This window comes from Furipterus horrens, unplaced genomic scaffold (genome assembly GCF_987537825.1).
Source record: "Furipterus horrens unplaced genomic scaffold, mFurHor1.1.pri manual_scaffold_6, whole genome shotgun sequence".
NCBI lineage: Eukaryota > Metazoa > Chordata > Mammalia > Chiroptera > Furipteridae > Furipterus > Furipterus horrens.
Window position 1 is genome coordinate 151,462,364 of NW_028327176.1, and position 25,308 is coordinate 151,487,671.

Below are 25,308 nucleotides of genomic sequence, written 5' to 3' on the forward strand. Positions count from 1 at the left end.
GACAGATAACAACAAGTGTTAGTGAAGATGTGGGGTCACTGGAACCCTCACATATTGCTCGTGGGAATGTAAAACAGTGCAGTCATTTTGGAAAACAGTTTTGGCAATTCACTAAAAAAAATTAAACACAAATTTACCAAATGACCCAGCAATTCCACTCTTTGGTATCTACTCAAGAAAAATGAAAACATGTACCACACAAAGACTGACATACAAATGTTCCTAGCAGCATAATTCTTAAGAGCCAAAAAGTGAAAAAACTCAAATATCTATCATTTGGTGAATGAATTAATGCGGTATACCCATACAAGGCAATACTATTCAGCAATAAAAATATTTATAGCTACAATATAGTGAACCTGAAAATGTAACGTCAAGTGAAAGAAGCAAGACACAAAAGATCGGGTATTGTATCTCATTTACTTATGTCCATTCATTTACGTATGTCTAGAAAAGGCAAATCTTAGAGATAAGAAAGTAGATTAGTGGTTAATCAGGGCTGGAGGTGGGAACAGCTGTGTCTGCAAATGGACACGGAATTTTCTGAGGGGAAGAAAATGTTCTAAAACCATATTATGAAGATGTTTGCAGAACTGTAAATTCAGTATAAACCACTAAATTATAACTTTAAAATCAGTGCATTTTTGTTATGTAAATTAAACACCAATTAAGTTCTTAAAAATGTTGAATAAAAAAAGCAAGTTGTTTTGTCTATGACCAGTAGGGTACTATTTATGTAAAAATTTAAATCTAAAACAATAGTATAATGTTATGGGCATACATACAGGGTGGGCCAAAAGTAGGTTTACAGTTATTCATATGGAAAATAATAAAATAATTAATAAATATAGTAATAAAAGAATATACTGTTTCTTGTACTCACAACTGTGAACCTACTTTCGTACCATGCTGTGTATAAGGATATATAAAATCATATATGGTAACAGTTTGCACCAACTGCAGAACAGTTCTTACCTCCAGAGATGAAAAAAAAGTAAAGGAATGGGAGAGAGGTTTTTGCTGTATCAATGGTGTTTATTTCTTGGACAGGAGTGGGGAGAAAAACTTAGTAAACCCAACCAAATACTACTATCTCCTTGCTAGATATACAGATGTGTGTTAGGGTATTTTCTGCACACCTGAAAAGAAAACCTCACCTTTGCTCAATTCTGTGTCTTTGTGGACTTCTACCATATTAGCTGGGGTACACTGAAGAATTTCAGGAGACAGAACCTCAGAGTGCAATGTTAACTCAGCAGAGAACTCCTGGGATCCATCGCTGTAGTCTACAGATCCTGATAACGTTCTGCTTAATTAAAACACATCCTTTATAACAAACTAGATAACAAAGCAATAAAATAGTTCTGAGATCTATAATAAATAACCACTTACACAGAGAAATCATTCTGTTTGAGAATTTCTTGAAGTCTCTTCTGAAATTTTTTTTCACTTTCTGTTGCTGGCGCAAACCTGCGATCTTGAAATTGTAAGAGTGCATTAAGAAAAATGTAGATAGCAAATGAATGAAATATTTTCTTTAATCCTAAAATAGCCTTTAAAATAGCAGTTTCCTATACTTCTCTTGACACATGTAACACCACCTAAAAGTAGTTCTATTTATAAAAACAAACAAAAGAGTAGTGGTTGTAATTGAGGCTATATAATTAAGCACTTAGTCGATTAGTTTAAGATTAATTCTGTAATTATAACTTCAATCTAACACAGGAAAACACTGCTCTCTACATATACATGTATCATACACACTGAATCTAGAAATTTTGCCATATAAAATATATTTCTATTTTAAAAGGCATTCAAATTTATCAAAGTATGCATTCAAAATTTATCAAAATATTTTTAGGGTCCAAAACACTATAATAAAAAATTTGAAATTTTGTTATATCCATGGCATTTATTTAAGCCCCCTCAAATTCTTTTTTAAGTAGCAGGGCTTAATATAAATAAAATTAGTGTTTTCTTCACAGCTGTAGAAGATGATCAAAGTGAGTTTGTATGATATAACAAGATAATAATTTAGGGTCTGTATTTCATGGGTACATTTAAAAGCTTAACAAACTAAACACAATGTTTCTAAGTTGGGATTCGTGATCTTCTATGAGTATTCTATAGCTCATTTAGAAATACAGAAGGTAAGAACACACTAGAGAATGAAAAGGGAACAAAAATGTGGGACAGGAAGACAAGGTATGATGAAAACCAAGGACAATGAAGATGACAATTTCTTATGGAAAAAGAAGCAATGAGTGACTTTGGAGGTAAAGAATTACTGGTTCAGGGCAATGAGAGAAGGAAAAATATCTAGAAAATTTAAAAGTAATTTGAAAAAGAAATTTTACAGTCAAGGTAAAAACTCAGTGGCTTAAACTCTCCTATTATAATATCTTGTTTAAAAAAAATATTAAGAGTACTATTTGGTTTATTATACCTTGTGACTCAGGTTGGCTAATTTGAGAAGTTTCATTTCTGTTTCTTCGCCGCTGCTTTTCATCTTCCCATATAGCCTGTAGACCAGGATTTCCACCAATTTGAGCTGTAATCACAATAATGCTTCACTAACACAATGTCAAAAATTACTTGCTTAAAAAAAGAAATCCAAACTTAAAAAAAATACATATTGTCTCAAGAAGAACAATTACCTACTTAGTGTAATAAAGCAGACAAACTATCTCAGCCTACATTTCTTATGCCATCCTGTTTTTAGTTTTCTTCCCAGTGGTTCCCCAAAACTCAACAAATGAATAAGATTCAAACATGTGATGATAGCCAACAGATCTAAGACCTGGTTATCTATCCTAAAAATTATGTCAGATTATATTAATTTTTTAAATAGTGGCTAATTTATTTGTGTTACATTTACTTTAGGTTCATGACTGTGCAAACATACTCATATTAATGAAAATATAAATGAAGAATAACTATTTCATCAGAGGTACAGAGGCAATCTTCATAAGATCTGGTATCTTCTTATATCTCTAGTAATGTTTTCTTCCTTACTCTACTTTGCTCATTAATTTTTTTAAAATAAAAACATATATTAAGAATTACTGTATACATACCTTCAATGTCCAGCCGATTTAAGATGTCAGCAGCTACAGCATCTACTTCTAATTCACACGTACTCTGTGGTTCAACACCTTCCAGTATTAAGGAGCTGTATTAAAAACATAGCAAAAAACCACAATAATTGTGTAGGAGAAAATATTCTAAAAATTTTCCTTATATAATTTTTCATGTTTAGGAAATAAGCAGAAAAGCCAGTGATACATTAATTCACAAGTATTCATGACATAATTGACACTGTATATATACATATAAAGAAATAAAAACAGGAAGAGCAAAATATAAAAAATACTATTATATTGACAACTCAGAGATCCTTTTGCAGTACATTTTTCACATTTAGGTTCACTGTATTTTATACATAAGGCATGTACAACACTGCAGCATGCAGGTCATATCCAGGGCAGAATGGGATAAGAGGACAACTGATACAGATATGTAATCATTTGCCCAGAGGCATCTTTCTCAGCAATCATAGATTATTTAAAAAATAAGGAGAGAATATGCAACAAGAGACGAGGGGAGGTAAATATACTGAAAAGTGGGCAAATGATATTATTCTCCCTGTCCCCAACTACTGCTGAACTGAATGCTGTAAAATTCTCCATAACTACAGATTTGAGAAACAATGTGTTCAACGGTGGGATCATAGCTAGGAAATGTGGTAACACTACAAAGCCGTTAATTTTTATGACAACTACAGAGGGTTATTCCTGCCAGACTCAGAAGTTTCTGGATTTTTTAAAGTCAAACACACACATACACACACAAACAGGGTTAGGGCACCACATAACTGTCCCTGCTTGACAGAATAAACATACAACTTCTAGGGTGAATCCCAGTTTACTCATTCCAAAATTTAGATATCCTACCAATATGGACATCAAATGAAAACGAGAGACCCATGATTTTAATAGAAAGTGAGTGATGGCAGATTTCATTCACATTTGTATTTGAAAAATATTTTAATGTTTTAGGAGAAATATATTAGCAAAACTTCATTTTCCATGGTCTATCACTAAGGAAATCTTGATGAAACATTAGGAATTAATTTGTTAAACCACAGAATTTTTGCAATTCAAATAAATATACATATATACACAGATGCATACATGCAGATACAAATATACATTTTTTTATCATTGATAGAAAAGAAACATATTAGCCAACCTATCACAATATATCCCTTTCACTTTCAGAAAAAATGATTCCTTAATGCAGTTTTCTTCATTCATATAATTTAACAAAATGAATTTTGCCATGAAATAACATACCAGATGAAATAGTTTATGGTGACCAACTTTCTCCTTATACTAAAAAATTCCACAAGTTTTGGAAGAACTATATTGTAAATTTCAAGGGTGAATTTTCAAGCAGTAACACATTTGTGACAAAGAAGGGAAACAATAACATCAAAAAATACAATCTCATAGTAGAAATTTACAATTTCTTGACCTTACTATAAAACTACTTTAGACATTCAGAACAGGAAGGAAGGAAGTAGTTTTCAGAATTAAAATTTTCCAGTACATAGAAAAACTGTGAGTTAAAAATTTGAGTCAGCAAATACATTCATTTTAGCCATGAAAGATAGATAAAAGATAATGACGGTAGACAACTGTAGCTCTCTGAACATTTCTGTTGAGATTTGCTTTTTTAATAAATTTATATATTAAAAACACCAAATACAAGATTAAAATTAAATGATAACCACTGATTTCTGAACACAGTAGGTTATATGTAAATATGTTCTCCTCTTCATAACAATAACTAACCTTGGTATTTCATTTTCTTCCCACCGAAATAAGGTACCAGTAAGAGAATTTCTTGGTAGCCGATCCTTGTAAGATCCAGCTGCATGCAATGAATCACCTGGGAATAGAAAAGTAAAAGGGAATAAGGTTCTAATTTTAACTTGCATATAATTACTCTTTAAGTAAATAATAAACAACCTCTATGACTAGTTCCTAACAATTCATACACCCCTAGGAATGCATATGCACAGTTGAGAGTAATGGTTCTAAACTAAGAAGTATTTACACTATAGGCTTGTAAGAGAGAAATGTCTATAAGACTTTCATACCAGAATAAAAGAATACATTTAAATGTGCTATTCTGATAGGTATGCTTAAAATCTCATTTTATAAATAAAGATGGATTAAATTTTTTGTAGACTTTAATCCAAATTCCTAAGATATTCTGTATGAGCCTCAATTAAAATTCTAGTGGAAATCAGATTCCAGATAAACTTCAAAACATACTTTAATACTAATCCCTGGGGGAAAAAAGAGAGAAAAAGAAAATACACAACGCATTTCAGAAGTAATGGCAGTAAAACAGTGAGTAGAAACCTGGGGCAAATGCAAATACAGTTTGACCAACAGTTGAAAAGGTGACATATTTGCTTAGTGGTCCCAGTTTCAGAAACTGAGTCCTAACTTAAGGTCATGCTTTAAAAGCGGTCTCTAAATTTTAGTAATTTTTCTGTTATCTCATGGGAATTTAAATCTTCAGATAAGAGAAAGCTTGAATCCTGACATTATATAAGATATTAAATTTGCAATCTTCTCCAGCTATATTTGATACTTTGATTTTCTAATTTGGGTAGCCTGATGACAAAATGGTGTAATTAGACTGAGATCAGGTATTATTACCATCTTTGCTATTTCAACAAAACACATACCTTCAAAACATGTAACTAATTCTTCCCTATAATTTATGTATTATTTTAGCATATTTCCCTGAAGAACATGGAAACTCTCTAATATACACATAATTTCTTTTCAACTGTGTATATCAAAAAATGTAATATAAAATGTCTCTGTGATACTCAAAATACTTACTCTATATAAGTACTTCTATATACTTCACCTTAACAATTATAGCAATTAGTAATTTCCATTTCATTTGAAAACGGGTTATATAACTGAATACTGAGACAAAATTACATATGCATATATAATATTAAAATTTCTAAATCTTTTTCACTTTTGAATTTACCTCATTTTCAAAAGTAAAACTACATTACATACTATATTAATTTGTCTTACAAGGTAAAATGTTAAGTGATGCATATATATGTAATATATATTGATTTACCATTAAGTTTACTGTAAGTTTAAGTATAACATGTCTGAAATAACATGACAAAATACAAAAAATGATTCATCTATTCTTTCTATGATTTCAGTATAACCTATTATCTTACACAAAACAAAACAAACAAAACCTGAGGGCTATTTAGTATAATGAATTAAGGTATAAATTTTATTTCATCATACTTGCAATTTCTCTATCGTTAATTTCTCTCAAATAAATTTCATATATTTCTACCTTTAGATTGTAAAAATTTTCCATAGTTAAAAAAAATCCCTTCTAAACATCATTCTAATACTTATCTAGCTTTTATAACTAAAACTAAAATGGCTTACATATATTTGCTAATTCAAAATTTTCTCATGCTTTTCACCTATTGGAAACCAGCTTTTGTCGGGTTTCTTTTAGAGGTACTGAGAATGTTCTAAATTTGATTGTGGTGATGGCTGCATAACTATCAATATCCTAAAACCACTGATTTTTCCATTTTGAATGAGTAAATTGTTGTGGGAATTATACCTCAATAAAGCTGTTACAAAAAAATTTCATTTGAGAGTCTTTTCCTAATAAACTCTATTACCATTTTGTATATTTCACTCTTTATCTACTCAGCATGTATTATACAATATAAATATATATTATTTTATAAATCGTCAATTACATAACCCTTGTTTCAATGCTTTAATTTGAATTGAGAAATTAACCTTACTTTTCCTTCTTGCTTTTCGGAACTTGACAGCAGCCAGATTTATTAAATTCATTCCATACAGATTGTAGTCAATGAAAAGCTGTAGGAGGTAGGGAATATGCGCTTCATGAGGCTGATAAAATTTATTCATTATGGCTCCACTTTGCAAGAGTTCACATATCCTAAATTAGGAAAAAAATTATATCATCAAATTATGTTTGCTAAAATGTTATGTGAAACAATGATTATACTAATAGAGAATAAAACATATTGTCATTCAAATTTTAACTTCAACTTTACTGGAAATTTGTATTTTGGAAGAAATTAAAAGCTTAAATCAAGTTATAGGGTAAGTCACATGCTCTGAAAATGACAAAAACCCTAGATGAAGAGAATTTTTTTTCAATTTTTAAAAATATTTACTGGTTTTAGAGAGAGAAGAAGGTAGATGGAGGGGGAATGATGGGGGGGGTGGGGAGATCTGCACGCACTCTAACTGGGGACTGAATTCACAACCTAGGTATGTGTCCTGACCGTGAATCACATCCCCAACCCTTCGGTGTATGTACTACAGGACGCCACTCCAACCAACTGAGCCACACCAGCCAAGGCAAGAGTATTTTGACTTTTAAAACTAGTTCAATACTAACTATTTGGTTGGCCAAAAAGGCCATATGGTTTTTTCTGTAAAATAAAAGACACATTTTTCATTTTCACCAATAACTACTGATTTGGATATTTTGAGTATGCTGGCTATTTCCCGTGTGGCATAACGCTGACTATTCTCAATTAATATCTCAATTTGATTGCTATCAACTTCTACTGGTCTATCCGACAGTGGAGCATTGTCCAGTGAGAAATCTCGAGCATGAAACTTCATAAACCACTTTTGACATGTTCAATCAGTCACAGCACCTTCTCCACAAACCGCACAAATCTTTTTTTGCATTTCAGTTGTTTTTACCTTTCTTTAAGTAATAAAACATAATGTGCTGAAAATGTTGCTTTATTTTCTTCCATCTACAATATTAAAATGGCTGCACAAAAATTCACCAATTTTGCAAGTTTTTTTAAAAATGCATGCTGATAAGACAGCTGTCACAATACAATCAAACAAAACTGTTTCCAATGAAGTTGAAGACAACTAAGTGCTACTAGAGCCACTGTACAGAAAAAAGCCATATGAACCTTTTGGCCACCCCAATATATTGAGAAAGACAAAATACCAGAAAGATTTTCAAAATAAAATTTTTCTTTTAAAAATTCAGAAAAAATTTTGAAAAGACTATACAAAAATTCTAAAGAAGGAATTATGACTCAATCCGCTACTTGGAGATGCCACCATTTTAACATTTTTCTTCTCTGACTTGTTTTCCTACAAAAAATAGGTAATTATAAATGGATGGTATAAGTGCTGTGCAAGGAAAGTGTATGAAACATCTAAAAGGGACACTAACCAGAGAGGGGTGCAGAGGCAATTCCTGCAAAGCTTTGACGGGATGTCTCTGAATAGGAGTCTAAACAGTAAACTGGAGATACTTTTTGTTTGAAGACAGGGAAGAGTATTTCATGTAAATAAAACTGAACATGCAAAGCGACATGAAAAAACATGGTTCACTTGGGAATAGAAACCACTAAGTGAGGCCTGGTGACAAAACTGTGGTGAGAAGTGTTGGCTAGAGAGGTAATGAGAAGTCAGATCATGCAGAGCCTATTAAGACATTTGAAGAAGTACAGTAGTGCCATTTGCCTGTGAAAAGCAGGAAAGTGAAATAACCAGGTTATCTAGAGAATGCACAACACTAGGGAGTGAGAAGCTACTGTGGAAAAACCAAGATGATGGTAGCTTTAGCAAGAATGATAACAATGTGTTGACTCAGGAGATATACAAAAAATAAATGGCCAGGCCTTGATGGCTAACTAGGAGTGGATAGGTAGAATATATATTATGGAGTTGACTATAATGCCTAGATTTCTTGCTTAAGCAGCTAGTTGGTGGCACTGCATTTATTGAAATAGGAAGAAATGGAAGAAAACAGGCTTTTAGAAAGATTTTTGGGGGCAAGGGGATGAAGATAAACTAAGTTTTAGACATACTGGGGTTTAGGTATAATGGAATAGGTAGATTTCTGTGAAAATATTGAAAATGAATGATAATGAAGATGAGGATAAGAATAATTTATTACACAGCAAAGGCAGCTAACATTTTAAAGCATGATGTATTAGATACTGTATTAGGTGCTTTTAATGCTTAATCTCAAGTAATCCTCATTACAAACCTATGGTACTATCATCCCAATTTTATAAACAGAGAAACTAAGTCTTAGATTAAAAAGGTGGCCAAAATCACAGAAATAAAAAGTAGAAGAGCTAACATTCAAACCAAATTTTTTCTGACTGGTAAGCCCTCACTCTTAACTACAGTGCTATTTATCCAGTAGGTTAAATATCCAGGAGGGAAATTTAGGCTAGATATACATTTGGAAGTCAAACACATAAAGGTTAACAAAAACAAAACCATGGGAGCAGATAAGGCAGTAGAATGAGAGAAAGTATAGAGAGAAAAGATAAAAGCCTAAAACAGAACCCCTAGGAACAACCACAGATGTTAGAAGAGGAACCAACGAAGTGTCATAGATACAACTGATCAGATAGGTATGAGGAAAACAAGAGGAAGTATATATATATAAAACAACAACACTTGGGATTATTTTAAGGCAGTATAAGAACTGACATGAGGTCAAGGGTAAGGACAAAAAGGTGTTAATTTGATTGAGCAACATCAGTGAAAGCAATTTCAGAAGAATGACTAGGGTGGAAGCCATATTGGAAGTAAGCTGAAGAGTCAATAGGAGGTAAGAAATTGGATATACAAAGTATAGATAAATCCTTCAGGGAGAATAGCTATGAGTATGAATGCATGTGTCATTAGTATGAATGTGTAGGGAAAGGAGATGGGGATGACTGATAGATCAAGAAAAGGTAAAAAAGGGTGGATCTTGAGCTTTGGAGGTGAAGTGGGGGAATCTCTTTCACTGTCATAGGTAGCGAAAAGGAGAGAATGGATGTGAACAGAGTTTGAGGATCTTTGATGGGATATTAACAGAGCTTTATTCCAGTGGTTCTAAAACTTTTTGGTCCCAGGAACTCTTTTCACTCTTAAAAATTATTGACAGCACCAAAGAGCTTTTGTTTATGTGATTTATGTCCACTGATATTTACCATATCATAAAACTGAGAAATTTTAAAGAAAGTTATATACTAATTAAAAAATAACAATAAACCCATTATGTTAACATTATTTGTTATTTTCTAAAAAAAAAAAAAAAACCTTACTGAGGAAAGAATAATTGTCTTACATGTTTGCTAATTTGTTTTAATAGATGGATTTTCACATCTGCTTCCTGCTTCTGCTCAACCTATTGTGATATTTTGTCCAGACTTACACAGATGTGTAGTTGGAAAAAGAATAATTAAATAAGCTTTTTAGATAAATGTTGATTTTCTTTGATATAACATAGAAAAGGAGGAGAGTAGTAGTTTCTCAATGGTTAGCAGCAATGTGAAATTTGAAACCATACCAATAACTTTTTACATTATGTTACATTAAAATCTACTGGTCTATCTTACACTTTAAATACTTTTGCCCATGTAGAATTTTCTAACATCACACACTGGTCATTTGGAAAATACAGATCCACTAAGTTAAACAGATCTTCTAAATGTTGATATATTTCATTAAACAACATGAAAAAAATTATTTGTTAGTATTATCTATCAGGAAAATCTTATTAAGTATGGGAAAGAAAGTTCATAGTACTGGACTTCTGGTCAGGATGGTGGTGTGAAGTAAATGTGGTACTCAAAGTACACAACCACATCCAAAACGCAACGAAATTATAGAACAACCATTATTCAGAGTTCAAAATAGTGGTTAAATGATGCTCGAGGAACTTAGTGAGAACTTCAACAGCATGAAAGAAGATACAAAAACAATAAAAAAGATCCAATCAGAAATGAAGGATAGTCTAACCAAAATAAATAATAATTTACAGGGAATCAACGGGAACGCAGATGACACCGAGAATCAAGTAAGTGATTTGGAATATAAGAAAACAAAAAACACCCAATCAGAATAGTAAAAAGAAAAGCAGATTAAAAAAATATGAAGCCAGTGTAAGGGGAGCCTCTGGGACAACCTCAAGCATACCAATAGTCACATCATAGGGGTGCGAGAAGGAGAAGAGAGAGCATGAAATTGAAAACCTATTTGAAAAAATAATGACAGAAAACTTCTCTTACTTGGTGAAGGAAACAGACATACAAGTCCAGGAAGTGCAGAGTCCCAAATAAGATGAACCCAAAGAGGCCCACACCAAAACACATCATAATTAAAATGCAAAATGTTAAATACAAAGAATCTTAAAAGCAGTAAGAGAAAACCAGTTAGTTATCTACAAAGGAGTTCCCATAAGACGGTCAGCTTATTTCTCAACAGAAACTTTGCATGCCAGAGGGACTGGCAAGAAATATTCAAAGTTATGAAAAGCAAGGACCTACAACCAAGATTACTCTACCCAGCAAAGCTGTCATTTAAGATTGAAGGACATACAAAGAAATTCCCAGACAATGAAAAGTTAAAGGAGTTCATCACCACCAAGCCAGAGACAGAACCATGGGTACAGACTGGAGGGGGGTGTGGGGTATGGGTGAAGAGGTGAGGGGATTAAGAAGTACCCTTGTTAGTTACAGAACAGTCATGTGGATGTAAAGTGCAGCACAGAGAATGTAGCCAATAATGTTCTAATAACTGTGTGGTGTCAGATGGGTGTGAGATTTATTGGGATGACGCCTTAGTAAGTTACATAATGTCTAATCATTAGGGTGTACACCTGAAACTAATATAACATTGTATGCCATCTGTAATTGAAAAATAAAAAATAATAATAAAGTTCACAGTACCAATATAGATTTCAAAAATTCTAATGTTTTGTTGGCTTAAAAGCTCAAATTTTATCATTAGCAACAAATACTATGAGTTTTCTTCAAGTGACAGGCTCACTTTGTTCATGTTTGAGGTGTCTGTCAAATAGGCAAATCACTATAACTTTTTAGTTATCATATGTTCTTTAAAGTACAATAAAACTGCTATCCCATTAATAAAAACAGTGGTTAGCCCAGCTTGCAACTGAAAAAAATCATAAAAGTGCTTTTAACTTGAGACATTCATTCATAGCACTTCAGTACACAGATGTGTTTATTCTTACTTTCATTTTGTCACATAACATATTAACATGTATATTCGAGGGTCAAGACTTAATAAAATTAATTATTTTTACCATATCCTCATAAATGCTCTTAAGTAAAACTGGCTTTTATTTTTTTATCTGTGGGTATTTAATAGTGAAAAATACAACAACTAATACAGTAGTTCCCCCTTATCCACAGTTTCGCTTTCCATGGTTTCAGTGACCCAAGGTCAACCATGGCCTGAAAATATTAAATAAAATATTCCAGAAATAAACAACCCTTAAGTTGTAAATTGCATGCTGTTCTCAGTAGCATGATGAGCATGATGAAACCTCCTGTAGTCCTGCTCCATCCTGTCTAGGATGTATATCATCCCTTTGTCCAGCGTATCCATGCTGTACGTGCCACCAGCCTGTTAAGTCACTCAGCAGCTGCCTCGGTTATCAGATTGACTGTTGTGGTGTTGCAGTGCTTATGTTCAAGTCACCCTTATGCTACTTAATAATGGTCCCAAAGCGTAAGAGTAGTGATGCTGGCAATTCAGCTATACCAAAGAGAAGTTGTAAAGCTTATGTAAGAATAGGAAGACACAGCATACTGCATATAGGGTTTGGAACTATCTGTAGTTGCTAGCATCCTCTGGGGGTCTTGGAACATATCTCCTATGAATAAGGGGGAGGGTACAGTAGTTTGATGCTATTATTCTGATCTGGACCAAGGTGCCAGCAGTTTTAGCCACCACCAGTGAACACAATGGAAAGGACAAATCACATCTTAGTATTATTATGAAAGTAATTTTGACTGTGCAGAGCCCTTCAAAAGGTCTCAGAAATCCCTAGTCCACACTAACAATCAATGCTCTAGTCTAATGTGTTCTATTTTCTCTATGAGGAGGAGGCAAGGCTTCAGGATGTATTTAACATTTGAATATAGACGGCAGAGAATGGTAAGGAGAGGCTTAATTAAAGAGAAACAGAAGTAAGGCAGGCAAGGGAAGGGCTCAGGTGAAGTCAAAGACCGTGAATTTACAGTGGCACCAATCTGTTGTGATTTTTTTTGTTGCTGTTGGTATCCTGCAGTAATCACAAACCAGAGTTTTAACAGAGAGGAAGTACCGTAAATAAAAGGGTTAATCTAGAATTAATGGTTTCACCTGGTGGGAAAAGGAAGTGGAAAGATAAAAGAGTAGAATCTAAGATGGAAGGGGAAAAAATCAGTTGCAGGAGGGGCTACAAACTGGGAAAGTAGTGGGGCCAAGGAGTTTGAAGGCTATAAACTGGTCAAATGGGACAGAGTTAAAATGAATAAAAAAAGGAGACAAAGAATCTTCCTGGGGCCATGAATAGGTTCTAGAACTGATAGGTGCACAACTCAGTACATTTCCTAAAAATTGTAAATTGTGTGTGTGTGTGTGTGTGTGTGTGTAACATGTGAATTTTGTGACATGTAAATTATCTCAAAAACTTGCTAAAAAAGACATGGAAAATTGTAGTCAGAAACCAAAATGTTTGCATTTAAAACCTCAAGAGGTAGGACAAGTTCCAGGGCGTGGCCAAGAGAGTAGGTAGTTCAAGGAGAATGGAAGCAATTCGATGAACAAGTAGAGGAATCAAGAGGCCAGTCCCCAGATGATAAGTATAGTGTTCATTCATCCCACAGTTATTCATTAACTACTATGTGCCAGACACTGTTCTAAAAACTGGGGATTCATCAGGAAATATTAGCAGAAATATCTTTGCCCCTGTAGACTTACATTCTAGTATTATACCAATTTTATATGGAAATTTTAAAAAGAGGATATGTACATATATGTACATATATACTTATGGAAAATAAAAGGACGTATACCAAACTCTTCAAAGTGACTGCTTCTAGGGAAGAGTTATGAGTGAGGGAGAGGTCAAAAAGTTGTACTTCAACATTCTACATATTATACTATAGCCAGTATTTACACAGCACTTATAATATGACAAGCACCGTTCTGAGTGATTTATAGATATCAACATATTTGATTATCAGAACAATGTGTACCAACATCAACACTCTTTATAGATGAAAAGAGATCAAACAACTTGCCCAAAGTCACCCAGCTAGTAAGTAGTAGAGCCAGATTTTGAATGCAGGTAATCTGGTCCTGGCTCTTAACCATTGCATTATGTATTAGTCAAATACCATAACAAATGATTCATGTGTAAAGGTATTATAACAAACAACAAACACAAGAGAAAATGTTTTCTTTTATAGAACTCTGTTCTTTTCCTTCATAGTGTCTATCATGATTTTAGGTTAGATATTTAGATTACTTGTTTATTATCTGTCTCCCCTGCTAGGCTGTAAGATCCCTAAGAGCAGAAATCACACAAACTTTGCTCACCAATGTTTGTAGTACATCAAAAAATGTAGGCATTTTATAAGTATTTATTAAAAATAAATGAATGAATCCATCAATCGGGGAATTTAAGATAAGCACTGTGATAAGCTATGTAATTCAAAGTAAATTTATTGAAAATAGTTTAATAAATATTTGATTGCTCTAGTCACAGAAAGAAAAATAGGTTATATTTATACTTCGAGCAGAACTAAAGTTTACAGGTTATTTATAAAAGGCTTATGCAAATTTTATTCATAGTTCCCCCTGAGCACAACTGGGGATAAAAAAATGAGAAAAAAATTGTTGCGGTTTACCCTTGCTATTGTGTATGCAAAAGAGGCTAAGAATCCACAGGATTGTTCCACGGACACCAGACAGTGTGACTAGCGGGTAAATGGTATGAAAAGTATCACTGCCTATTCCTGAAAATTGTTTTGGTACCCTATGTAACAGAAGCTGGTGAGGGTAAGGTTGGAGTCAGATGATAAAGAAAGTTTTCACTGGTTACCCAGGGAAGGAAATAATCACTGTGATTCAGTGTACTCATGGCCTAATTTAGAGTGAACCTCATTTCCTTGGTGGCTGTGCCTCTCTTGGTACTTAAATTCTCTCCAGGGAAACATCCAATTTATAGCTTACCAAAAGGTTACCTTTGGAACCTAGTACCTACTGGCAGAGAGGCTCTTCTGAGCAAACACCACTGAGCACTTCTCCAAGGCTACTTTTACCCTGGGTAGAATGAAAATACTTGTTTTGAACCCTAGAGGATGACAGAAGTCTTCTCTGCATGTGCCATTCCCACTCTCATTAATGCTGGCTCCAGGATGATTGAGAGAATAAGCTATAGGTCTTAAGGAAGACTTAATGAGAGAAGAAAGAAAATCAAATAGAAACAAAACAACAAACCTAGGCTATAAAGTTTTACTAACTACTAATAAGGAGTCAACAGGACTCTGAGATCTCAGAAGCTCTCCCACTCTGGCCTCACTCTCACACATTTCTCATTCCTTGGAAATTGAAGAGCTAGTTTCTCTTGGTATGAACATCTGGTCTGGCCAACAGGGCACTCAGATCATACATGGCAGCCATCATGTCTCCTTATCTATTTCCACAACTCTAAATCTGAGACAGAAAAGAAGCAGGAGCTATAAATCAAGGTCTCTTCACCCTTAAAATATCCTTCCTATGCAAATATAGATGTATTATGTTCTCTTTCTTTAATAATGCTACAAACTACATAAGATTTTCTTCTATATTTCTTTTTATTATTAAAATACTTAAGTGATAGTTAGTCATATTCCTCTTTCATTTAACTTTGTACCTTTTCACCATTGCAGGATTGTAAAGATAGATCTTCATAAAGTGTCTTTCCTTCTCATGATAACCATAAAAAGGCCTGGAATAAAAGAAAAAGTATTATTTTCAGCATTCAGAGATGAAATAATGTAACTTACTGCTCTAATTCAATTCAGCTGATCCAATTCAGTCTTACTTATCTAAATATTACCCCAAACCCTCCCCCTAATATCAAACAAAACCCTGAAGACCTTTGCAATTAAACCTACCACAGGTTAACATGTGAAGTATTAATATCTGGTTGCTTCTTTGTAAAAAGTTTTAAAATACCACATTTAAAAAACTAGAGACAGAAAAGGAGCAGCAAATCATCATGATTCTTTAAGTGGTACTTTTTACTCTGACCATGTATTCTCAAGAAAAACATCTTTCAGGCACCTTCTCCCATTATCCATTTTTTTTTGTAAAATCTAAAAGTTCTTCATCTACAAAGTCCTTTAATGAACAGCATTTATCATTTTCCTTAATCATCTGTTTATTATTAATTTTGCAAGTTCATTAGGCAGAGACAGTTTATTATATGTTTGTGCATAACTATTATATATACACACACACATACACACTAGCTTAAGTATCAAATGAAGTCTGAGAAAACTGTGTAGATAGAAACTTAGGAGACTGAAAAAACCATGGACTTACATAAGGACCCTAATTATGCTGAGGCTGGGTTTTTCTCGGGGCATCAGATAGAATGGGGAAAGGGAGAAACAAAAATCTACAGGATAGGGAAACAAGTCTTCAATACAAGACTAAATAAGTTGGGCTATAATATTATATCAATTCAGGAAGATCTGAAAACTATACCCGTACATCTGATATACAGACCACCCTTTTCAAAGATGAAGTAATTAGAAATGATATGTGAGCAGGTATGAATTTGTAAACTAAAATGTTTTGTATCTGCTTAGAGTTTGTCTATAAATAAGTGGTTGATTAAATATTTAGGTGGATAAAACCAATCACGTCTTCTTTTTTTAATATTACTTTCATTTTATGTTTTTGAGATATAACCCTAATTTTATTTTTTAAGTTATATTTTATTGATTATGCTATTACAGTTTTCCTGATTTTGCTCTCTTTGCGCCGCCCCCCTCCATGCAGCATCCCCCAACCCCTCAGGCAATCCTCACACCATTGTTCATGTCCATGGGTCATTAGTATAAGTTCTTTGGCTTCTCCATTTACTTGACATCCCCATGGCTATTCTGTAACAACTTGTACTTCTTAATCCCCTTACCTCTTCACCTTTTCCCTGCTGACACCCTTCTCCCAACTGGCAACCACCAAAACACTCTCTGTATCCATGATTCTTTCTATTCTTCTTTGCTTAGTTTGCTTTTTTAGATTCAATTGTTGATAAATATGTTTGTTTTTTGCCATTTTATTGTTCATAGTTTTGATATTCTTCTTTTTCTTAAATAAGTCCCTTTAACATTTCATATAATAATGGTTTGGTGATGATGATGTCTTTTAGTTTTTTTTGTCTGGGAAGCTCTTTACCTGCCCTTCAATTCTAAATGAAAGCTTTGCTGGGTATAGAAATCTTGGCTGTAGGACCCTGCTTTGCATAACTTTGAATATTTCTTTCAAATCCCTTCTAAACTGCAAAGTTTCTTTTGAGAAATCAGTTGATAGTCTTATAGGCACCTCTTTGTAAAAAACTCTCTGCTTTTCTCTTGCTGCTTTTAAGATTCTCTTTATCTTTAACCTTTGGAATTTTAATTATGATATGTCTTGGTGTGCTACTCTTTGCGTTCAACTTGTTTGGGACTCTCTGTGCTTCCTGGACTTGTATGTCTATTTCTACACAAAATTAGGGAAGTTTTCTTTCATTATTTTTTCAAACAGATTTTCATTTTCTTGATCTTTCTCTTCTCCTTCTGGCACCCCTATGATGCGAATGTTGGACTTCTTGAAGTTGTCCCAGGGGACACTTATACTATCCTCATTTTTTGGATTAGTTTTTCTTGTTCTGATTTGTTGTTTTTTCCTTCCTTATATTCCAAATCATTGATTTGATTCTTGGCTTCATCCACTCTACTGTTGTTTCCCTGTAAACTGTTCTTTACTTAAATTAGTGTATCCTTCATTTCTGACTGGATCTTTTTTTATGCTGCTGAAGTCCTAAGTTCCTTAAGCATCCTTACAACCAGTGTTTTGAACTCTGCACCTGATAAGATTGCTTATCTCCATTTCGTTTCACTCTTTTTCTGGAGTTTTAACCTGTTCTTTCATTTGGGCCATGTTTCTTTGTCTTCTCATTTTGGCGGCCTCCCTGTGTTTGTTTCTATGTATTAGGTAGAGCTGCTTTGACTCCACATCTTGGTAGTGTGGCATAATGTAATAGGTGTCCTGTAGGGTCTAGTGGGACAGCCGCCCTTATCACCCAAGCTGGGTCCTCAAGGTGAGTCCTTAATGTGGGCTGAGTACACCCTCCTCTTGTAGTTGAGCCTTGGTTGCTGTTGGCAGATCAATGGGATTTACCCAGGCCAGTCAGCTGTAAGGACTGGCTATGACCACTTATCACCAATCTCCACCTTCTGCGCAGGATCAGCTGTGTAGGGGCAGGTTGGTGGTGCTCTAACATGGTCTGTAGCTGTCCACTAGGTGCACTGGCCCTGGGGTTTCCTGGGTGGTGCAGGCCTGGGGACCATCCTGCCTGAGCTATAAAGCAATCAGATATGGCTGCTACATGTGTTGGGCTTGGAGATTTCCAGGTGAAATCAAGCTGTTAATCTAGGCTGGCTGCTGTTAGTGCCGGGCCTGGGGCACACTAAGGCCAGCTGTTGCTTGTTTGATAGGATTTAGGAAGCTGTGAAGCATGAACCAAGACCAGGCAATCATATGAAAAAGCAGCTTGAGTGGGCCCATAAGTTGGGTGGGGTGGAGTCTCTGGGGATCTCCAAGGCGGGTCCAACAGTGTTAACCAGGTTGACAGAGTCTCAGATATGACACCAGCTGGCTGGCTCTGTGGGAGAGGATTCAGAGAAAGGGCAATGGCCTCTGCTTGCCTTGATGCCAGACACTTCAGTCTCTCCTTGTGTACCACTGGTGCCTTTCAAGCTGCTACCCTGGTGCTGGAGCTCAGAGGGAGTGTGTCTGAGTAGGTGAGTCCATGTGTGGGTTCTTTAAGAGGAACTGCTTAAAGTTCCAGCAGTTTCTTCCACCTACTCAATCCCTGCTGTTTTTTATAGTCTGAAGTTGTGGGGACTCATCTTTCTTGCACTGGAACCCTGGGTTGGTTGGCCTGCTGTAGGACTGGGACTCCTTGCTCCCGAGATACCCCTCCCGAATTTTTATCCACCACATGTGGATGAGGGACCAGCCTGTTCTGAGTCTGCCTCCTCCTAACAGTCTGGATGGGTTTGGTTTCTTTAATTCCGTGGTTGTCAAGACTTCCATTCAACTTGATTTCTGACAGTTCTCAGTGACTGTTTTTCTATATTTTAGTTGTAATTTTGATGTGGTTGTGCGAAGAGGTGAGCCACGTCTGCCTACACTGCCACCTTGACTGGGAGTTCTTCACCTTTCATTTTAAAAATAGTGTCCTCTTACGATAAACAATAGATAGAACTTTAGTCTCATTAGGATACCACCTCTATCATGTCTCACAGTGTAGTTAGTGGACATCAAATACAGGAGAAATTTGGCAGTGGATTCATTATTTAAACTATATTTAAACAACTTTTCTTTAAAAAAGCTGTTTAAAGTTTTAGATCAGAGCCATCTGTATGACTCCTATAAAACAATTTCTATTTTTTAAAAATCCAACTACTTACCAAGGTATGAAATGTTCTTTATGTCATAAACCCTTGCCGTTCACTCCAACCTTACGTCACACTAGCCTTCCTTTTTCCTCCAGTCACTCTAAACATTTCCGCTCCTCTAACTTGGTCCACTCTCAAGTAACTTGCCTCTATATTCCCTCTGCCTGGAAAGCTCTGCCCTATATCTTTGCATGATGTGCTTTCAATCTTTACTCAGGTCTCTTCTTAAACTCACCTCCTTCTCTCACCATCACTGCTTATCCCTTACCTTCACCTTTCTTTGACTTTACTTATTAGATAAAACTGTCTAGTTTGCTGCTGTTACCCCATTTTGTTGCCATGAAGGAGTGAAAGACATATTACATAACTTATCTCCCTCATTGGCAAAATTCAACTATTTATTCTTCCTATGATATTTTTCATATATATAAATATATATCTGTCTGGATATATGACTTATCTTTAGCCAGATAAATGGGGGAAAATTAAATCTGAATTGGTGGTCCATATTATCTTTACTTTGTTTTGGTTTTGTTAATAATCTTTAGTTCTTTATATATAGAATCTTATAATTTCAAAAACTGAATATAAGTTAAGAGTATCAGACCTCTACAATCTTTTGTAAATCTAGGAATCTGTTTCCTTATCAATTGCCCCAAAATATAGCCTGAAAACTCCACAAACTGAGTTTTCTGTTTCTTCCAGCCAAGAAAGTCTCTGTATAATTGACCTTGCCATCCTTACTTCCTATTGTTGGCTGTAGTTGATTTTGCCAAAAATCTCAACAGAGACACTCTGTGGGGGGAAAATAGAATGGAGCAGTTTGAGGGCAGATATTTTTATGCTTAAAAATTTATATCCAGTAATTAGAGTTAGCTCTTTAATAAAACAATGCTAAGAAAAATAAGCACAAATAGGGAAAATCTCAGCTAATTAACTTAGAGGAACTTAGAATCTCTTAATAGGATATTTTCTAGAATCATGATAGCTAAGTATCAAAACTGAAGCTGTCCTACTTCAGGCACACCATAAGAAGGCAGGGTTCTCATGAACCTTACTTGATGGTGGGAAAAACATAGAAATTAAGTATATAAACAAAAAATATAAACTAAACTCTATTATAAAGTGCTAAAGGAGACAAAGAATGGCTTGAGATACAACTAAATTAATAATCTATTTAAAGTAAGGAAGTCAGAGAAAACTTCTCTGGAGAGATGAAGAATTTGAAGGATTGGAGAAGGATGGAGAAGTCAAGGAAAGGCAACGCATGTACCAAGGTGGGAAAGAGCTTGGCACATCAGGGAAACTAAAAGACCAATGTTCCTGGATAGAACATAGTGAACAAAGTTACAGAGGTAGCAGGGGCCTGATCACATCGGCTATGGTTAGAAGTTTAAATTTTAGTCTAAGAACAATATGAAGAAACTCAAGGATTTTAAATAATTTATTTATTTTTTTAATAATTTATTTGTTTTATTTATTTATTTATTTTTAGAGAGAAGGGAAAGGAAATAGAGAGGGAGAGAAACATCACTGTGTGGTTGCCTCTCACTCACGCCCCGAACTGGGGACCTGACGTGCACCCTAGTCATGTGCCCTGACTGGGAATCGAACCAGCGACACTTTGCTCGTAGGCCGATGCTCAATCCACTGAGCCACAGCAGCCAGGCCTTGGATTTTAAATAATTTTAAAAGGATCCAAGATACACTGTAAGAAGAATAATTTTGTGGCTCTGGAGTGAGACAAAAAATAGAAGAAGGGAATTCAACTAAAACAATACTGTGGTGGTCCAGAAGACAGGCTAGAAGCATACAGTTTAAGATCTCCACTTGGATTTCATATAGACATATCAAACTCATTATGTTCTAGTATAAGCTCCAAATTTTCCCTGCCAGCCTGCTCTACCTGCAGCTTCCATCCTTTTAGCAGTACAGACTCAAAACTTTTGTAGCCATCCTTGATTCCTCTCAAAACCCTCATCCAATGAAACAAGCAATCTTGTTGACTCAACTCTCAGAACAGATACAGAAGCTGGCCAGTTCTCACTACTGCCCTGCAATAACCCTCGTGCGGACCCTGTATTTTCTCACCCAGACTATGAAACAGTCTTAACGCTCTCCCTGCTTCCATCCTTATTCCTCTATGATCTATTCTTAATAGTTGCTAAAGTAATTCTTTTAAATTTAAGTTAGTCACAGTTGTTCAAAATCATGCAATAGCTCAGAGTAAAAGCCAAAGTCCTTGGAACAGCCCATGGCAATGGTCTTCAAACTTCAGTATGCAACAGAATCATCCCAAAGATTTATTAAAACACAGATTGCTGGGCTGTGCCACCGAAGTTTCTGATTAAGGGACCCAAGAATGTATTTTGACTAAGTTCCCAGATGTGTTAGCGCAAATCTTCTGCATAGTAGATGACAAAATGTACAAGAAATTTATCAGGGGAAACATCTGTGAGAGAAAATGAAGAGGGACCCAGGAGAGGCTAGGACAGCCATCAGGCTTAAGATTCAGGTTGATCCCAACTAAAGGAGGGAGGGATAGAGGGAAGATTGGTGGAAGTGTCTTTTATTGCAGTGTGACTCTAATGAAAGTTCAGAAAGCCTGTTGGAGTCCTCAAGTGTCTCCCAGGAACAGGACTGCCTTAGAATCCTTGCCATGCTTAGTCGTGGGCTGGGAGTATAGTCTATGGAAAGGAACTTGAGCAGCTATGGGACGACAGATGGATTTCAGTGCAGCAGCTGGGGTGGCTATTAAATTATGTTCCCTGTATTTAGACACCTCAGAGGTACATTCTCATGGCTGTCGAAATGGGTAAAGTTAATGTTGGTGATCCTGGAAACCAAAGTATGGAAACCATATTTTGAGAATCATTGGCCAACATGATCTCCATCCCTTCACCTCATTTTGTCCTACGCTCCTTTCCTCCCTCCATTCCAGCCACCTGTATCTATGCTGTTCCTATTCCCTCACACTTAAGTCTTTGCTCAAATGTCTAACTGCTAGACAATGAGACCTCCCCTTTATTAAGACCTCCCCTTCATTACCTTATATTAAATTGCCACCAGGATGCTTCCCCACCCTACACTGCTGATCCTTCTTACTTGCTCTACACCTTTTGTTCTATAGCACTAATTATTGCGTAATAAATAAATACATTCATTTTGTGTTATACCCATTAGTTATTTTCTGTTTCCCATTACTAGAATGTAACCTTCATGGAGGCAGAAATTGTTGTTTTGTTCACCAGTATATTTCAAATGCCTAGAGCACTGCCTGGCACATAGAGGTGTTCAGTTAATACTTGTTGAATGAATTACTTAAATTTCTAGTATTAGAAAGCAGAGGAACAGAAAAGGTTAAAACAAAAATCACTGTTAACCATCTATATTGTATTGCAATAAAAATTTGTTTTAAAAAATTACAGCAAGAAATTTGCCCCATTTCATCAGATTAGAAGTAAAAGAAAAACAAAGAGCATATTTTAATTGGGCATGTTTTCTTTTACTTAGAATGGCAATAGAAATACAGATAAATAAAAAATTAAAAAGATAATATCATATACTTACATTCCTGATACTAATGACACTTTGAACACGTGCTGAGCAGTGGAAGATGGATTGCCTAAAGCCACATTAAGTGCTCTGTCGATACTGAATGCCATCTGAGACAGATAGCTTTCTGGCTGTTGTCCATAACCATCGTATGGCACATAGAGGTAAGGAAAGATGCCATGTAGATGAAGACATGTCTTCTGACCTAAAATGTAACACATTATAAAGTTTAGTCTTGAGATGCTTTAAAAAATTTTAACAGTACAAAGCTCAAAATCACATCATTTAGATGTTCTAATGACAGCAATTATCTAAGGTAAGTGTTGAAAAACACCCACAATTAAAGCCACTTACTTAACCCACAATTAAAGCCAATTACTTAACATATTTTACAACAGAACACTTACAAGCATTTTATAAATGTAAGCATTATAGTATGATTTAAACAGTAGTTTTGGTGAAAAAATGTTTGACTGTTTCACCCTCACAATCTAACTAGTTTTATGTACTTCAGCGAACAGTCCTATAATACCACTTGGCACAGTGTTATGAATCTCTCAAAAATTCACTGAAAGTTGACTAAGTAGATCAATGAATGTATCTTGGCATAAATGTTCTCAGACAAGAAACTTCCCTAAGACAGCTAACCTTCACCTAAGCTCTAGGTGAAAGGAGAAGGTAAAAACTATTTCAGTGTGTGGGATTTTGTTACTGGGGGAAGGGGAAAGTGGGGAAAAAAAAAAACAAAACAACCCAGACAAAAACAAATCAAAAGAAAATCTCTACAGTTCAATGGTCTCTAATAGACTTCTGGATATCTAAATTGCACATTTGATGGAGTGGACACAAGGAGGCACAATGAGAGCAGGAAAAAACAAGCACTCACACTTCCCAGGAAGCCATTGTATCAGGCGAGGTGCAGAAGGGGTAAACGGTGCAAACTTGCCAACAGACAATCTGCCACAGCCATGATAAAGAAAGTAATACGAGTAAGACCCACAAAAGAGGTGCCACAGAAACAGTAATGTATCCATGACAAGGTTAAGTAACAACAACAACGACAAAAAGCAGGTGCACCATTACTCGCAGGAATCTGGCAGAGCTAGGTGTATGGAAGTGGCTCCTGTGCTCTGAGCATTGTCCCTAGTTCCCCTTCCATCCATGCTATTTGTCTAATTTAAACAGAGAGGACAGCAGCAGTGATGGGCTGTCACTCACTATCACTGTACTCTCCTGCCAACACAATCTCGGGCTTCTTGCCCAACCCTTGTCGTACTGTTTCACTGGGCTTTTTCTTTGGTAGGAAAGGAAATAATTGTTTACTATTTCCTAAATATGATTTAGAATGATTTATATAAAATGTATTAAAAAATTCAATGTTTTGTTGATAACTGCGTTTACACTTTTTATAATGAAAACGTCAGTTTGTCTTACTCTGAAGGTAAGTTATAAAAATATTAATAAATCTGGAAGTTATTATATATGATAGAGCAAAATTGGAAAGATAAGTCACATAATAAAATAAGATCAATACCCTTCTGAGTACAGTATTCTTAAACTATCAATTTTCACATTTGGAAGAATTACAAATTGTCTTGCTGTTAGAGCAATTTCAGTTTCTACTTTTAGCAGCAGTTACACTACTTAGTATCAAAGGAATGAAAAAAGACTTTCAATTAAAAGCAAATTATTTGGCTATTTAGTTCCTAAATACAACATGATACTATTTCCTAAATATTACAGCTTTTGAATTCTTCATATAGAAAAAATTCAAGTTGTAGTGATGAGTGAGTCTTAAGAAAATAAAATTAATCAGTTTACTGATGATCTACTTGGATACTTTTTAAACATCTCATGAAAAAGGTTATAACCATTACTCTTCTGGATATAAACCACAATTTGGTTAAAAGCAACTGGCATGCTAAAGCATGAGGCAAGGGAGGTGGAGAGACAGAGAAGTAAGTATTCCTTTTAGTTGACAAATCTAAGATCAGTGATGACAGAATTACTAGTATAATAGCATATTTATAAGAAATACTATAAGTTCCTAAAAATTAATTTTACAGTCCATATATTTTAATGAAAGTTTGGGTAAATTTTATGAGACCAGAAATGTGATTTTTACTAATGATTTCTTTATAGGA

The 25,308-nt window shown here is 35.0% G+C and overlaps 1 protein-coding gene across 2 annotated transcripts in view; it reads right to left on the bottom strand.

The window, feature by feature from the left end:
• Positions 1 to 25,308, bottom strand: part of REV3L (REV3 like, DNA directed polymerase zeta catalytic subunit) — a 151,306-nt gene that overhangs the window by 84,961 nt on the left and 41,037 nt on the right. The window contains exons 2-9 of one of the 2 annotated variants that reach the window (XM_090279762.1): positions 23,180 to 23,369; positions 15,808 to 15,882; positions 6,887 to 7,047; positions 4,857 to 4,953; positions 3,078 to 3,172; positions 2,447 to 2,551; positions 1,393 to 1,477; positions 1,158 to 1,306 (exon numbers count right to left, since the gene is read on the bottom strand). In XM_090279762.1, the coding sequence (XP_090135888.1) occupies positions 1,158 to 1,306; positions 1,393 to 1,477; positions 2,447 to 2,551; positions 3,078 to 3,172; positions 4,857 to 4,953; positions 6,887 to 7,047; positions 15,808 to 15,882; positions 23,180 to 23,369 (957 nt within the window). Of the gene's footprint in view, positions 1 to 1,157; positions 1,307 to 1,392; positions 1,478 to 2,446; positions 2,552 to 3,077; positions 3,173 to 4,856; positions 4,954 to 6,886; positions 7,048 to 15,807; positions 15,883 to 23,179; positions 23,370 to 25,308 lie in introns of those variants that run through there. The other variant, XM_090279761.1, reaches the window with a different exon arrangement.